At 38.8% G+C, this 16,246-nt stretch overlaps 1 protein-coding gene across 1 annotated transcript in view; it reads right to left on the bottom strand.

Moving 5' to 3' along the window:
* LOC126373120 (UDP-glucosyltransferase 2) overlaps positions 1-13,697 on the bottom strand; it is a 59,848-nt gene extending 46,151 nt beyond the window's left edge. Inside the window, exons 1-2 of the mRNA XM_050019129.1 lie at positions 13,633-13,697; positions 1,140-1,286 (exon numbers count right to left, since the gene is read on the bottom strand). Of these exons, the coding sequence (XP_049875086.1) occupies positions 1,140-1,142 (3 nt within the window). The 5' untranslated portion in view covers positions 1,143-1,286; positions 13,633-13,697. The remainder of the gene's footprint in view (positions 1-1,139; positions 1,287-13,632) is intronic.
* Positions 13,698-16,246: the final 2,549 nt, after the last annotated feature.

The raw sequence follows: 16,246 nt of genomic DNA, 5'->3' as shown, positions 1-16,246 counted from the left end.
TAAATATCAAATACGACAGTGCGACACAGTTCTAAAGCGGATACCTGATTCTATGTGTAAGTTATGTCTTCAATAAAACGTCTCAACAGTATCGAAGCTTCCCTATTCCTTATTCCTTGAGTGTAAACACTCTCTGTATAAGCGATCTAAGCACCTATTGTCGAACACTGCGCAAACGCAATTAACTGGAAGGAAATAGACCATTAACAGACGGCCATATTATTATAGCCTGTCAAGGACAAGCCAGGGGTCGACTGCGAACATTTACATAATTAATTTAAGATTAAGGCCTATGGTTACCTTCACTATAATTACATACTAAAAACATAAACGAGGAAAAGACTGTCTCTCTGTTGTTACCTTTCGCGCCTTAACGTTACTTCCGTTAAACTGATTTGGATGAAAATTGAGCAGTTATATCCTGTTTATTATACTCGCTCTTCGTTCGAGACGGTTTTACCAGTGTCACAAAAACCGTAATCTAGTCTCGAACAAGGAGCTTCGTATATAGAGATAGAGCTTCACTTAAAGGTAAGTTCGTTTAATCTCATAATTATAACATTTGTGTGTCTGTTAACTTTTCTCGCTAAAACGGCTAGATCGATTTGTGTAAAATGCACTTAGGTAGAGCAAAACCCAGGAAAGGAGATAGGTTATTTGCCAGAGACGGATTTAGTGTACGTACTGTGATGATGTGACCTCTTCGAGGCACCTATTTGTACCGGGTGAGGCACAGACGAATCGCTAAGAATAAGCTTTACTTTTTTAATACTTTTTCGAAGAGTTAAAATGAAAATTTTCTATGAATTTGGAGAATTTGGAAATACTGCTGCTTTTATTGATGACGTCACTTCAATAAAAGTGGTCAAAAGTTGTATTTTTCGTTACCTAATTCATAATTAAGTACCTAATTATAATTCGAAAATATGTCAAAAATAAATACGAAAAACAATTTTGGTAATTTTTAGACTGGCTTCTATTTCTAAATTAGCATTTTCATATTGGACCCAATGATTTTACCCAATTATAATATAATTATCATAATAAAAATGATTATTTTAGTAAGTGCTTACATAAATCTGTAAAATACCGAAAATATATTTCTATTATATTTATATTTTAATTAAAATATAACTCACCATTTTATATCAATCGTTAGTCAATTCCGGAGAGTCACAATCAATATTTATTATCACTGTTACTTCACTAGCACTGAATTAGTTATGCGGAATCCTCACTGCACCGGACTCGGGCGCGCACTGCTGAGGAAGTTCCTCTGCCACAGACTGCAAAAAAAAAAACAATATCATAATAGCCGAGAGAAAGTGAACGCGCTAGACCCACCTTGCAAGAAACACTAACCACAGATTAAACTACTTTTTAAACTTTAATAGTAGCGTCGAAATTCGAATTCGTTATTTTTAAATTGATCGCCTGTCAAACTATGTGAAGTTTCTCTTGTGTTATTATAATCATTGTCAAGTGAAGGAGACAGATTATGGCATGTCTGTCTTTTTATAAAACTTCATACCTGCGTGCATAATTACCTACAGGGTGGGCAGAGCCACAAGTAATCACAAGTCAATTTGCAGACACTGAAATGAATCCTTGATAGCCCTGGGTTAAACCCTCAGGCCACATTAAAGCAATTCATCTAAGAAAGCAATATTTCAATTTGACATTTGCGCATATAAAAGTAAGTGCGCAATGCACACAAATGTCAAATAGGAATATTGCTTTCTTAGATGAATTGCTTCGATGTGGCCATTTTAACCCCCCGGTTCCGAGAACACGTTATTTATATCATCAGATTATGCGTTTGAATCCCGGGTCGAGCTCTAAACGACTGTAAGAAAGAAATAGAGCTAGTTTTAGACATGTTTGACAAATGTTTGTCTGTAAGTATCAGGTACATTATTATGGTACAACCAATAATTAATAGAAGTCCGCCTTGAGATGTTACGCAAGTTGGTTGCGCGGGATTGTTGTAAAAACTGAGATTTTTCACAAGAACGCATCAGACTGTGACATTAATCTGTCGCCATTGTCGCTAGACCGACGAAATCATTGCAACTTCACTTCAACATCTCCCTTCGCGTTATCACAGGGTCCACCTAACCTGATCATTAACTGTCTCCGTGGTCCAGTGGTTGAGCGTTGGGCTCACGATCCGGAGGTCCCGGGTTCGAATGCCGGTGGAGACATATTACTTTGTGATCCCTAGTTTGGTTAGGAGTTAGGACATTACAGACCTGATTACACCTGATTGTCCAAAAAGTAAGATGATCCGTGATTCGGAAGGTACGTTAAGCCGTTGGTCCCGGTTACAATTTACTGATGTACTTAAGTGAGTAATCGTTACATGAGCCATGTCAGGGGCCTTTGGCGGCTCAATAATAACCGTGACACCAGGGTTGATGACTTTGGTAATAAGAAGAAGACCTGAACATTTGACAAGGTCGGATTTGCGACTGCCTATCTAACCTTCCAACCCGCGAAGTGAAAACCAGCCAGTTGACTTAATTCTTATAACAGTTGGGAACTCTCAGCGCTCCCCATATGTTCGGCCAAGTAGTAATGTCGTCTGAGGAAAAATTACAATACCTACTTACTTCATGTGATAAGTATGAATAAAGGGGTCAAGTGACCGACTGGGTTGCCGTATCCTTTAACAAAATGTCAGAAGCGTTGTTGTAATGAAACAGAAAGTACAGCCTTAACTTGCGCAATGGAGGATAACTTGTAAAAATAACCTTAAAGCTTAACGTAAATTATGAAGGTCAATGCATTTTTTAACATATAAACAAAATAAAAGCTATTTTAAAGAATAATGATAATTTAAATTAGTCTGTTTACTAGCATAGTGCGTAAATTTACATTGTTATTAACCATCTGTGGGAAAACTGCCTGAAAATAAATTGTTTTTTTTTTTTATTCAAACCTGGAGTAAGCAGAGCCACAAATAATCAGAAGACTACTCGCAGCCACCGCTGATACGAAGTCTTAAGATGGATATGATGAACCTTAATAGTTTTAGGCGGATGAGACGTTCGTTATGTAAAAATTTTTAAGACATAAGCACTATGTGAAATGTTTGTTGAAACACCTCGCAAGTTTATATTTCGTAAGGATTATAATATGGGATAAAAATAAATATCAATTTTAATTCTTAATTCTTAAGGCATATTTTCCTAATTCAAATTTAATTAAACTTTATACATTGTTTTAATTTTACGCGGTTATTATCATAATTAAAACACATAATAACGGGTTCTTATCGCGTTTAAAGCAGGGATAAGAGACTCCCGATATTTCGACACTGTTGCAAGTGCCATGATCACGGGATGGCACTTGCAACAGCAATTAAACTTGTTTTTGTCGAACAAAAATTAATGAGAAGTATATTTTTATCAAATTACCTCCCAATAGCTCAAGTAAGTAAATTGATTAACAACGCCCCGCTGTCATATAACCAATAAATAACTGTTAAAAGGTTGTCGAGGATATTTCACCGTCGTGGGATTATCAAGATGACCTCACCACAACTTTCCAAGGCTTGACAAAGTACAAAACGTTACATAATACTTGTTAACAAGTCCTTTATTGGCTTTACTTAATGTTCTGATATTTAATCGAAGCCAGCGAATTTTTTCGTTAGCCATTTTGGTTAATTTAACAAGCTTTTATTTACTTGTGTACTAAGAAATGAGGGAACTGTCTAGGAGTCCATATACAGGGTGTTAGTGACATCGTAACGTAAACTCTGAGGGATGATTCAGATCATGATTCTGAGTTGATATCAATTAGAATTTTCCGTCGCAAAAGTATGGAACAGAAGGAAATTTAAAAAAAAACACTAAATTGTCATGAATTTTCCCTATCTACTTGTATGGCTACTTGTATTTACTTGTACAGGATGTAAGTGACATCGTAATAAATACTGAGGGGGATAATTCAGACCATGATTCTGAGTTGATATCAAGTGAAAATTTTAGAGTAAAATTCATAAAAGTCGAAATCACTTTGTGAGACTATCCTTTATTTGGTAAGGGCTTTTCAAGCTTCATCAACTGATTGTCTGAAAAAGTAATATGATTCCGTGCTTCTGAGGGCACGTTAAGCCGGTGGTACCGTTTATTAGTCGTAAAATCACCTCCACCAACCCGCAGTGGAGCAGCGTGGTGAAGTGTGTTCCATGCGCCCTCCGTTTGATTGAGGGGAGGCATGTGCCCAGCAGTGGGACGTAATAGGCAGTTCATAATTTATGATATAATGTATTCACATTAAGGTTGTCAAGCAGCCGTCAACGGTGGTAATGCTTTACTTACGGCGATGTCATGGTTATTTATTTCGTAAGAAATGTAATTATTTAAATATTATAGCTGTTTATTATATAAAACAACTGTAGACAATGACGAAAGGAAAAAAAAATGTGGAGTACACGCCACGAGAGTCCCGCGGATTTTAAATGGAACTAATTGACAAGTCTGTACCGTCGGTGAAAAGTAATACAACTCGAGTTGTATCACTTTTGAGTTATTAGCACACACTTCATGTTCAAAAAATTCTCTTTCTTTCTGTCTAATTCTCGTAACGTAGCTATTATAAATACGGAGATAATTAAAGTCATACTCATACAGCGACACTAGCGCCATGAACGCGGGATATTAATAATAAATAAATAAATAAATATTGTTCGTGGTGCAGACTCTACCAATTAATACGTATGTATGTATGTATACAGGGTGTTAGTGACATCGTAACGAATACTGAGGGGGATTGCTCTCATGCTCATGATTCTGAGTTAATATCAAGTGGAAACTTCCATTGCAAAAATATGTAATTTAAAATAACATAACATAAACTGCCTATACACGTCCCACTGCTGGGCACAGGCCTCCCCTCAATCAACCGGAGGGGGTATAATTAAAATAATAATAAAAAAACCAAAAGAATAATAAACTTTGTAACGGTAATATAAGCATGTACATAGGGTGTTAGAGACACCATAACGTAAACTTTGTGGCATATATATATATCTTAAATCAAGTACTTCAAGTGACTCCACTTGATTGATATCAACTCAGAATAATTTCAATCAAAGCTTTCGTACGGTGTTACTAACACCCTGTATATGTTACCATCAATCTAGATATTCGGGTATTCTATAAAATACCTTGACTCTGTAAATAATGGTGTTGATGGCGATTCCAGACACTTTCCTAATTTAGTTTTAAGTTACTCCTGTTATTTTCCTATCCGCCGAAATGGAAAGGGTATGGAGCATAAAGGTTAGGTAGGCTATATAATGTCTGAATTATACACTTTCACAGTAACATTATGTGCGTTAAGACTAGATTTTCATTCCAGTTTTTCATTTCTCGCCCTACAGACATCATCATCATCATCATCATCAGCCCATTGACGTCCCCACTGCTGGGGCACGGGCCTTCCCTATGGATGGATAGAGAGATCGGGCCTTAAACCACCACGCGGGCCCAAGGCGGATTGGTGGTTATTAACGACTGCTAATGCAGCCGGGACCAACGGCTTAGCGTGCCTTCCGAAGCACGGAGGAGCTCGAGATGAAAACTTTTTTTTTGTGGTCACCCATCCTATGACCGGCCTCTGCGAAAGTTGCTTTACTTCAACAATCGCAAACCGAGCGCGTTTACCGCTGCGCCACCGAGCTCCTCAGACATAATAACTGGAATTCATAGAGTTACAAGTGTTATAACAAAACGAGTTTTTTTTAGCGTGACTTATTGTAGATTTGCTGCAAATGGCGTCATTCTCTTGGTCGGACAAATGGGGAGCGCTAAGGGCTCTGAGGGTGCCCAGTTGGCCGTGTAGGTTTGCCGACAATGGTATTAAATACTTGACTGGACAAACAAAATAATTGAGCCCACTTATATAATTGTTCAGGAGGAGGAGCTCGGTGGCGCAGCGGTAAACGCGCTCGGTCTGCGATTGTTGAAGTTAAGCAACTTTCGCAAAGGTCGGTCATAGGATGGGTGACCACAAAAAAAAAAGTTTTCATCTCGAGCTCCTCCTTGCTTCGGAAGGCACGTAAAACCGTTGGTCCCGGCTGCATTAGCAGTCGTTAATAACCACCAATCCGCACTGGGCCCGCGTGGTGGTTTAAGGCCCGATCTCCCTATCCATCCATAGGAAAGGCCCGTGCCCCAGCAGTGGGGACGTTAATGGGCTGGTGATGATATAATTGTTTGTTGTTGTTGGCACGCAGGATATGGTTGGATGTCGATAGCCCAAGATCGTCGGAAGTGGAAAAACATGGAAGAGGCCTACGTCCAAAATTGGATGTGAATTTAGGCTGATATAGATAGATAGATATATAATTGTTAATTAAGACATTTTAAACTATTGCACAAACACTGCAGGTCAGTCTATAATGAGGGTATAATTGTTGTACAGAAGATCCGTGCAGTATCGTGAAAAAAAAACAAAAAATATATTTATATAAAAATTTACGTTTCTAAGTTTAACTTTGTTACCAACTGAATAAAGATGTGTTTAAAGTTTATCAAAAAATGTCTTACTCGTTCGTAGACCAACATATACTTAAGCCATAAGTACATAACTTCAGCATCACGCCTATATCGCTGAAGGGGTAGGCAGAGGTTTATAGTATGTACACCCACTCCTCGACAGCTATGTTTATATTCCATGTAACAGGGGCAATCAGAATCAGAAGCCAGGGTACCAGGGTCATGTAGTTAACTTATTAATCATTATAGCCATAAATAATTGAAATGACAATAAAAAAAAAGAAAATTCAATTTTTTTTTTCAATTAATGAAATTGATAAGTTGTACTTATAGTTAGTTTCAATTTCAATTTTTACATTTTTCCTCGCCTTAAGGTTGTCTGGAAGAAAAATGAGACCGCCATTTGCCATGTACCTAGTTAAGAGTCTTTCGTAATATTTTTTTTATTTTTAAATAAACTATGAACTACGAAAATTAAAAAAATATATATATTTGAGGTCTTGTTACGGAACCCGAAAAACATCTTCAACCGAAATGTGTATGTAATGTGGTTTTATACAAAAGACATCAACGGGCGCACCCTACCCTTCAGAATGCTAATATAATAAGTGTTTTTTTTTTTTGCCTTCCTAATTCTTTAAAGTTACGTAAATATGTCTTAAATAAACCGGGCTCTAAACCACTGTTAGTATTAGACTTAAACAGTGTTACTACAAATCACAAACTAAAAATAAACTTTGTTTAAAATAGTATTTCGAAAAACGAAACGAACGAAAGAAGTTGGCGGATTTTAATGAAACTAACTTGACTAGTCAACCCACACGATAGGAGAAGAATAAAATATTATGCTATTGTAAAAAACTAATAACAGCCTCCGTGGTCGAGTAACAGCCTCCGTGGTCTAGTGGTTAGAGCGTTAGGCTCACGATCTGGAGGTCCGGGTTCGATTCCCGATGGGGACATTGTCGAAATCACTTTGTGAGACTGTCCTTTGTTTGGTAAGGACTTTTCAGGCTTGAATCACCTGATTGTCCGAAAAAGTTAGATGATTCCGTGTTTCGGAGGGCACGTTAAGCCGTTGGTCCCGGCTATTAGCCGTAAAAACACCTCCACCAACCCGCAGTGGAGCAGCGTGGTGGAGTATGCTCCATACCCCCTCCGGTTGTTTGAGGGGAGGCCTGTGCCCAGCAGTGGGACGTATATAGGCTGTTTATGTATGTATGTATGAACTTGACTAGTCATTTTATGCAGAATCTGCGACAGTAGCGCCGCGGCCTTCGGGACTTCTTTCGTATACGGATTATATTTTAAACATAGTATATCTTTTAGTCTTTATTTTGTAGTAACACTGTATGAGTTTGAATTCATATTTGGATTAAGTATAGAAAATTGATATCACGTGGTTTCCAGCGGGCTTAGCACCGTAAGTGCGCGACTCTTTCTCGCCTCGACATATGTCACCCGTCACTCTCTCTCAGTACTGCACAGAAAGAGACAGACGATCTCTGTCGCGGCGAGAAAGAGTCGCGTGCTTACGGTGCTAGGCCCGCTGGAATTGTCCCCCATTACACGGGACTCAAATATAGCTGGTGAGAAGTGGATGTATATACTTACTATAAACCTCTGCCTACCCCTTTGGGACACATGCGTGGTGCGTATGTGGACAGGCCTGCTTCTGTCAGGGAGCTCATAAAACACTGTTTCTGTGATAAAGTCACATACTTAAACTCTTTATGTTTCACTTTCCTTCCACCGACTGTAATTGGAATACCATAACCATAACATTGTATTTAAGTCTATAAATTATGTAATACAAACTGGATTAAAAGAAAAGAAAGGAAAACATGAAACAGTAGGACTAGGGCCCTGTGCTGGGAGGTTTTCTGGCCACGTCTTTCCCTCAGCGTTACAGATTCCGATGTGGTAGTAGTTTTACAGCTAGTTACATAATATGTAATTTAATTATGTTTGACGTTCAAAAAGCGCTAACTTTGTAAGCCAATTTTGAAAAATAAATATTTTTGAATTTTGAATTTTGAATTTTGGTGTTAGTAAGTCTAAAACCAGACCGCTTTAACCTCTCGGCCCATTCACTGCGAGTTACACCGCACCAGTTAGTGTGGCCGCAGTCAGGAAACTCGCAAACCAGTTCCAATGTTACGTGAGGCGAGCCTCCCGGATTCTGTGCCATACCCCACTCCAACGCGGCGCATACTTCATCATACTAACGTAGTTTTTACCTTGTTTCGACAGCTTAGTTTAATGAAAATAGGTTCACAATCAATCAATTATTAAGTATTTATTACATTCTCGTATTTGTACCACATTATATTTCCCGATACCGACCCCGCCGGCGTGGTCGACGATTTCCGTCATTTAGCGCTTATCGCTTAGGGTCGATTAATTCTTTCAAATATAATCCTCTCAGACATCCTCAGGCCTGTTGTCTTAAATTTTGTACCGAGTGAGAGCTCTCAGCGTTACCCATTTTTCCGGCCAATTAGTTAATGTCATTTGTGGCACATTAAGTCACTTAAAAAAAATATATACTGTTGACGACCACGTATATTTGGACTGCGTTTATTTAGAAGTTTGATTAACAGCTTCAACGAACCGTACACATAAATATTAAGTAGATGTTAATTTCAAGTTGATACCTGCAAGTGTACTCGAGAAAAAGGGTTTTAACAGACGGGCAGACGGATGGACAGGACGAAAACTAAAGTGTTCTTTTAAGGGTTTTTTGAGGGTCGGAACCCTAAAAATGGTAAATACGTATCTGGGGGATGAGATGACCTGTCACCTCTGGGTTCATCATACCCATCTTTGGACCTCATATCAAAAGTGACAGCAAGTTATTTTCTAACTAATTATGGCGATGCTCACCCCTTTAGAGACCAAGCGCGTGAAGTTCTCTGTTAATGCCGGAACAGAGGTGTTGTAAAAGAAAAAGTAACTTCATAACATTGTGATGCAATGAATTGCAATGGAAACTATCTCAGTTTCATTCGGAATATCCGCCACCGCTCGAGCGCTCTCCGTTTGTTTTAACTAGTTCTGCCCTGCCACGCTCATGAGCTCATCTGGAGACTATTTTTGACTATCGGTTTTAACGACATACCCGAAAATGACAGGTAAGTACTTATAACTAATTAAAACACATACGAACGGGTTCTTACCGCGTTTGAATCAGGGATATGAGACTCCCGATATTTCGACACTGTTGCAAGTGCCATGATCTCGGGATGACTGATGATATTGGACTGGAGTAGGTAGATCCATAATTACCATTTACCATTTATTATTACGCGGTAAGAACCCGTCATTATGTGTTTTGATTATGATAATAACCGCGTAAACTTAAAAAAAAAGTACTTATAACTTCAAATACAATTAACATGGTGTCTATATACCTACAATAATTAGACCGACTGGTTTTAAAGTTGACATTAAATAAAATTAGGTTCATGTCCGCCAGAATCACCACCAGTTTAAAAATGTAAATATTGACATCGACTATAAGGCAAAACCTTAAACTTGCCAAGCCCACACATAACGCATAACTTTATATTATGTAATGTTATGCTTGCTTGTAATATTTATGTATTAGAGAAAGCTTTAGTTTTTTTGCACGTTAAAACCTACTAACCCGAAAAAGATGTATGCGACCTAACCTGTATTGGTCTGGTTTTCCCTTCGCGGGTTGGAAGGTCAGACTAGCAGTCGCTTCTGTAAAAAACCGGACCTGTCAAATCCTCGGGTTAGGTAAGCGGACCTCGTGAAAACGGGGTAAAGCTAGGGAGATGATGATCAAGTAGGTACCATAACATAAACAGCCAATAGACGTTGGTCCCGGTTACTACTTAGGTACTGATGTAAGTTCGTAGTCGTTACTTCAGTCACGTCAGGTGCCTTTGACGGCTCAATAATAATCCTGACATCAGGGTTGTTGAGGTTAGTCATCCACCTCACAACTCACACGATAGGAGGAGAAAAACAGCCAATATATGCGTCCTACCGCTCGACTACCTCATTCAACTGGAGAGGGTATGGAGCATACTCCACCACTTATTATAACGACTGTCCCCTATATGTTTGGGCTAATCTTGAGACTTTTTTTTTGTCGTGACTTATTGTAGATTTGCCGCAGATGGCATTAACTACTTGGCCGGACAAATGGGGAGCGCTGAAGGCTCTCACCCGGTACAACGTTTAAGACAACAGGCCTGAGGGTGCCCAGTTGGGCGCGAACCTCGGCTCAGGGCGTCGTCTGAGAGGAAAAATATTTGAAAGAATTAATCTACCCTAGTGGGTCGATAGCGATAAGCGCTGAATGAGGGAAATCGTCGACCACGCCGGCGGGGTCGGTATCGGGGACCTGAAGTGTTTGGTGTCGCGAGCTGATTGGCTGCCTCTATGGCTAGAGTAATCGGGTCGTCGGGATCGTATATTACGTCCTTCGGACGCCGATACTTTTCAGTACCGTCCCTAAGCGGAATGTACTCGGAAGCCGCAACTACCAGGGGATTTGGGTGGTGCGGAGCAGAATCGAAAAAACGTTTGGAAGCTAATTTGAGCCATTGGGCAATGGTTGGCAGACCTAGGTCAATATGCAGATTTTCATTGCGAAGGAACCACGGAGCTCCCGTGGCTTTCCGCATGAAACGATTAATCTTGAGACCTACTTAACGAATTTGCATGCGTTTTACTGTTAGCACAGAATTTATATAGTATTCTGTTAGGTAAGTACTTATGTATGATCTGCATTCACCAGGAAGACTATATAGAAGTGGTGGTATGGTAGATTAATATTGTAGGACATAACACGACTGTATTTCTAATGGGGGTGGTAAGAGGTACATCCATCGCTAGATGAACTGAGTACCCAAGCTTCACCGACATTACATAACACGTAACGAATTTTGACTTTCAATAAGTGTTCTTTAATGATCCTACAAACATACATAAACCACGTATACCAAATATACATTATATATATATATATATATATATTATATATATATATATATAATGTATATTTGGTATTATCACTAACTATTTATCACTTTATTATATTATATGGTATTATCACTTGGTATTATATAATATAATATATATATATATATATATATATATATATATATATATATATATATATATATATATATATATATATATAATATATATATATATATTATATTATATATATATATATTATATTATATATATATAGGTATAACATCATATTTAAGCTATGGAACTCCATTTGCTTCGATCCTGACCTGACACACTTCTTTTGGTTCCTCCACATTCATCAATCGTTTCATACACGCACGCCGGTTCAGAGTACTGAACGTTTTCTAAGGACATCTCCAATTTGGTCAATGTACGTCCTCCTAGGTCTTCCTCTGCCAGCCCTACCACCAACCTTCGTTTGTTGGATGCCAACAATGTAAGTAAAATGTAAATATGATGTAGTTACCCACGCGAACGTGAAAAACGTGAATTGTGTTATATAATAAGTTTACTTTTTTTACGTAACTCATTTAGATTTACCACAGATGACAGTCACTGGGTACCTCCTTAGCCGGATATATGTTTACATAGCTATTCATATTTACATATCATAATCGTTAGGTATGTTTGGATAAGGAACGCGCGAATTTGTAGGTACGTTTAAAAAAATATAAATATTTCTTATTTGACACCTTTAAATAAAGTATTGAATCCGTGATAGCCCTGGGGCCTGTTTAATAAAACTTACAATTGTAAATTACAACGACAATTTGGTGTTCATTACGTAGCTAATATGAAACTGCAAAATATTCGTGAACACACACTCCGCAATGTACATCAAATTGACATTGTAATTTACAATTGTAAGTTTTATTAAACAGGCCCCTGGTCGAGGAACGCGTGACCTACATCGTAGAGTTATGGGTTTGAATCCCAGCTCGAGGTCTAAAACTACTGAATTGGGCTTAGAGTTAGAATTCATGTTGAGATACTAGATAATTTATATATAACGCGGTTTTCGGGAATTATGCCCGATTACACAAACCTATTTTTTTTCACGTGACTTGTTGTACCTTTGCCGCAAATGGCATTAACTACTTGGCCGGACAAATGGGAACACAATAGGCCTGACGGTGCCAGAGTTTTACTGTTGTCGCCCTGTCAGCCAGCTTTGTCCTGGATTTCACGCACTTATTACGATCTTCGGAGATTCCTCAAGCCTTCGATAGTTTAAATCATTTGAACCCATATTAACTTATTTCATGTTTAAATAAAGTATACAATACAATACAAAATACACTTTATTGCACCAAAGTATCTGCATGTAAGAAAGTGCTCGCTCTAGCATTTCAGATTTTGATTTCGAAACAGCCTCCGTGGTCTAGTGGTTAGAGCGTCAGGCTCACGATCTGGAGGTCCGGGTTCGATTCCCGATGGAGACATTGTCGAAATCACTTTGTGAGACTGTCCTTTGTTTGGAAAGGACTTTTCAGGCTTGAATCACCTGATTGTCCGAAAAAGTAAGATGATTATGTGTTGGTCCCGGCTATTAGCCGTAAAAACACCTCTACCAACCCGCAGTGGAGCAGCGTGGTGGAGTATGCTCCATACCCCCTCCGGTTGATTGAGGGGAGGCCTGTGCCCAGCAGTGGGACGTGATATTATATTTGAATAAAAAACGATCGCTAAATTATAACTAGCCAGCAGTGTTGAATGGATGTTACTTACAGGATTATTTTTCTCTGTGATGATAGGTACTAGTGAGAGGTGGTCATCGTAACCTTTACTAAGTACTTGGGTATGTACTAGGTACCTATGTCTAAGACCCAAAGTTGTTGCAGGTTGTCATTTGAAGTACCATCTAATAATATGCTTATTTTATGGGACTTGTTATAAATTTAATAATAATCTCAAACTCGTTTAATAATGCATGTTGATAAAGTATTAGACAACTTTCCAATTTAAACAAAATTTGAAATACTGGCCTGTTCCAATTATTATCCAACACAAAAAGAAAACCACTAGAAAATGAACGAATTTCGAATTTCACCACTACTATTTTTTTCTATATTCCACTTAAAAAGTTTTTGAAATAAAGTGGACTCACGTGTTAAAGGCGCGGTTCAGAGATGGCGCTACGCTCGGTGCGCGTGCGTCGATCGCGACTTGCGGCGCGGTACAGAACGCTTCCTTTCCTTACCGGCAGTTCCGCACCACCACTCTCTGCGGCTACATTATACTAATATATCAATACTATGTTTTCCTCCATCAATTATACTATTACTTTACTAGTAAGAATAATAATTTTAGGCCTATTTTGTCGATTTCGAAGGACAACTGACTCCTATATGAACATGGTAAATACTTGTACAACTTAACCTAAGTATAAGCAAAGCCATTGATTGACATAGTCAAAAATCAAATTAATTTTTTCGTTATTATCAAAAATAAACGTGTTGCCAGTAAATTTTCATATTAAGTAGGTATAGTTTAGTTATGTCACGTAACATTTGACATTATGATGTGTGTGTTGAAAATCAACGCAACATTCTAATCCCTAGTTTGGTTGGGAAGTTACAGCCTGCTGGTTGTCCGAAAGATAATCCGTGCTTCGGAAGGCACGTTAAGGCGATGCGTCGGTCCCGGTTATTACTTAATGGTGTAAGTAGGCATGTCAGGGGCCTTTGGCGACTCAATAATTACCCTGACACCTTGGGATGAAGTGATCGGTCATCTACCTCATAACCCACACGATAGAAGTAGTAAAAAGTTGGTAACGTACGGTGAAGGTAAGGCGAGTAACACACTCACATCTGACCGGGTGAGAGCCCTCAGCGCTCCCCACTTGTCCAGCCATGTAGTTAATGCGGCCACTTCCTGCCTCGCACAACTATAATGTGGAATGAATTGTCGCCTGCTCTATTTCCGGACCGATACGACCTTCGAATCTTCAACAAAGAGTTTTTATTTTGACGTGACTTATTGTAGATTTGCCGCAGATGGCATTAACTACTTGGCCGGACAAATGGGGAGCGCTGAAGGCTCTCCCACTTGACGCCGGCGGCGCACTCGTAATGTGATCCCCTTGATGTGTCTATGGGCGACGGTAATTGTTTACTCCGTTTACTCCAAGGAGTATACTACCTATTCTTTACTCGTTTGTCTCCTATTAATAAAAAAATATATATTACCGGTTTGAGCACACAAAAAAAATAGAGTATCAGTTATGGAGTGAGAGCCGTGGTAGCCCAGTTGGTAGAACCTCTCACTTTGAGGTCGCAGGTTCAAATCCAGCACAGGCCTAAACTAATGACTATCGAATTTGTTTTCGGATTCATGTATGGATCATAAGATTATCACGTGGTCAGCGGTGAAGGAAAACATCGTGAGGAATCCCACATTCCCGAGAAATGCATTTTCGGAGGTATGTGACTTAACTTATATTGGGCTGGTTTTCCCTTCGCGGGTTGGAAGGTCAGACAGGTAGTCGCTTCTGGAAAAACACGGACCTGCCAAATCTTCAGGTTAGGTAAGCGGAGCCTAGGAAAATAATGCTAGCGAGATGATGATGAGGAGTATGAGTTATGGAGTAAGTAAGTACCAACTACGGTAACCACCCCATTTTCTTCACACGATCAAATACACGTGTGTTTCGCAAGCAGTTCCGACCCAGTAACCATTTAACGTGATAGAACCAGTTCAATATTTATGCGAACGCTTTTAGGGCCTATATTAACATACTTACCGGTTAACTTGACTGCGATGCGACGTACGGAACTTAGAGCGATATTACATATTTCAATCAAAGAAAAGTCGACCTTTTTATTACTGTGATCGTTATTTGTAGGGTCGTCGTATACTGTTTTTTAAAAGATTGACCACAAACCATGGTGTTTTGCAATGGCGGCTCTAGCAAAATATTTAGGTGGTGCTAGACCTCAAAGTGGCACCCCTCAGCCCCTTAAAATACAAAATTTTTCGATTAGTTTACGGCTACCGATTTTTTTCCTATTTAAACCTTTTAAATGTGTTGTTTACCGGTATGAGTTTTATGTGGCCCAATGAAGTTAGTTTGCGCCCGGTGCGGTGGCACACCTCGCACCGCCCTAGGGCTGCCACTGGTGGTGTTTTGGCAAATGGAGTCTGTCTGCCCGAAGCATTCTAGTTTTGGCCCGCGGGTGAATAAACTGCTTTGCTCTAACCAAACTAGGGGTCACAAAGCGACTTTTGCCATATGTCCAAAAGGGGGTTCGAACCAACTGGGAGATTCAGATCGCGAGCCCAAAACTCAAACATTGCAGCAGAGATGTCAATGTCTGACTGACGTATGTGTACAAAACTATGCCAAATATGATATACTTACGGCAGAGTTCTGTATTATATCGATGGTCGACATACTTGACCCAGAAATGTGATAATCGATTCTAAATTTTTTTTATTAAAATTTTTGGAATGGAATTAATTACAATACATTTTATTCACTGACCAGGTGTCTAATGTCATGCAGATACAAACAGGTTGAGGGGTAATAAAACTGTTCCAGTTATGCCCAATATATATATTTTTTTATATAAAAAAATAATAGCCTTTAATCAAATCATTAACAAAATACAGGTGCAACACACGTAAAATGTATTACTAATTAAAATATTATGTAAATCCATGTATAAAAGTGATTTAAACCAGTTTTCTCATCCAACAATATATAATCTTTAAGACAT

The sequence above is a fragment of the Pectinophora gossypiella genome, chromosome 15, assembly GCF_024362695.1.
Source record: "Pectinophora gossypiella chromosome 15, ilPecGoss1.1, whole genome shotgun sequence".
NCBI classification, from domain to species: Eukaryota; Metazoa; Arthropoda; class Insecta; order Lepidoptera; family Gelechiidae; genus Pectinophora; species Pectinophora gossypiella.
Note: the sequence above shows the minus strand (reverse complement) of the source record. Positions and strands in the feature narration are given on the sequence as shown.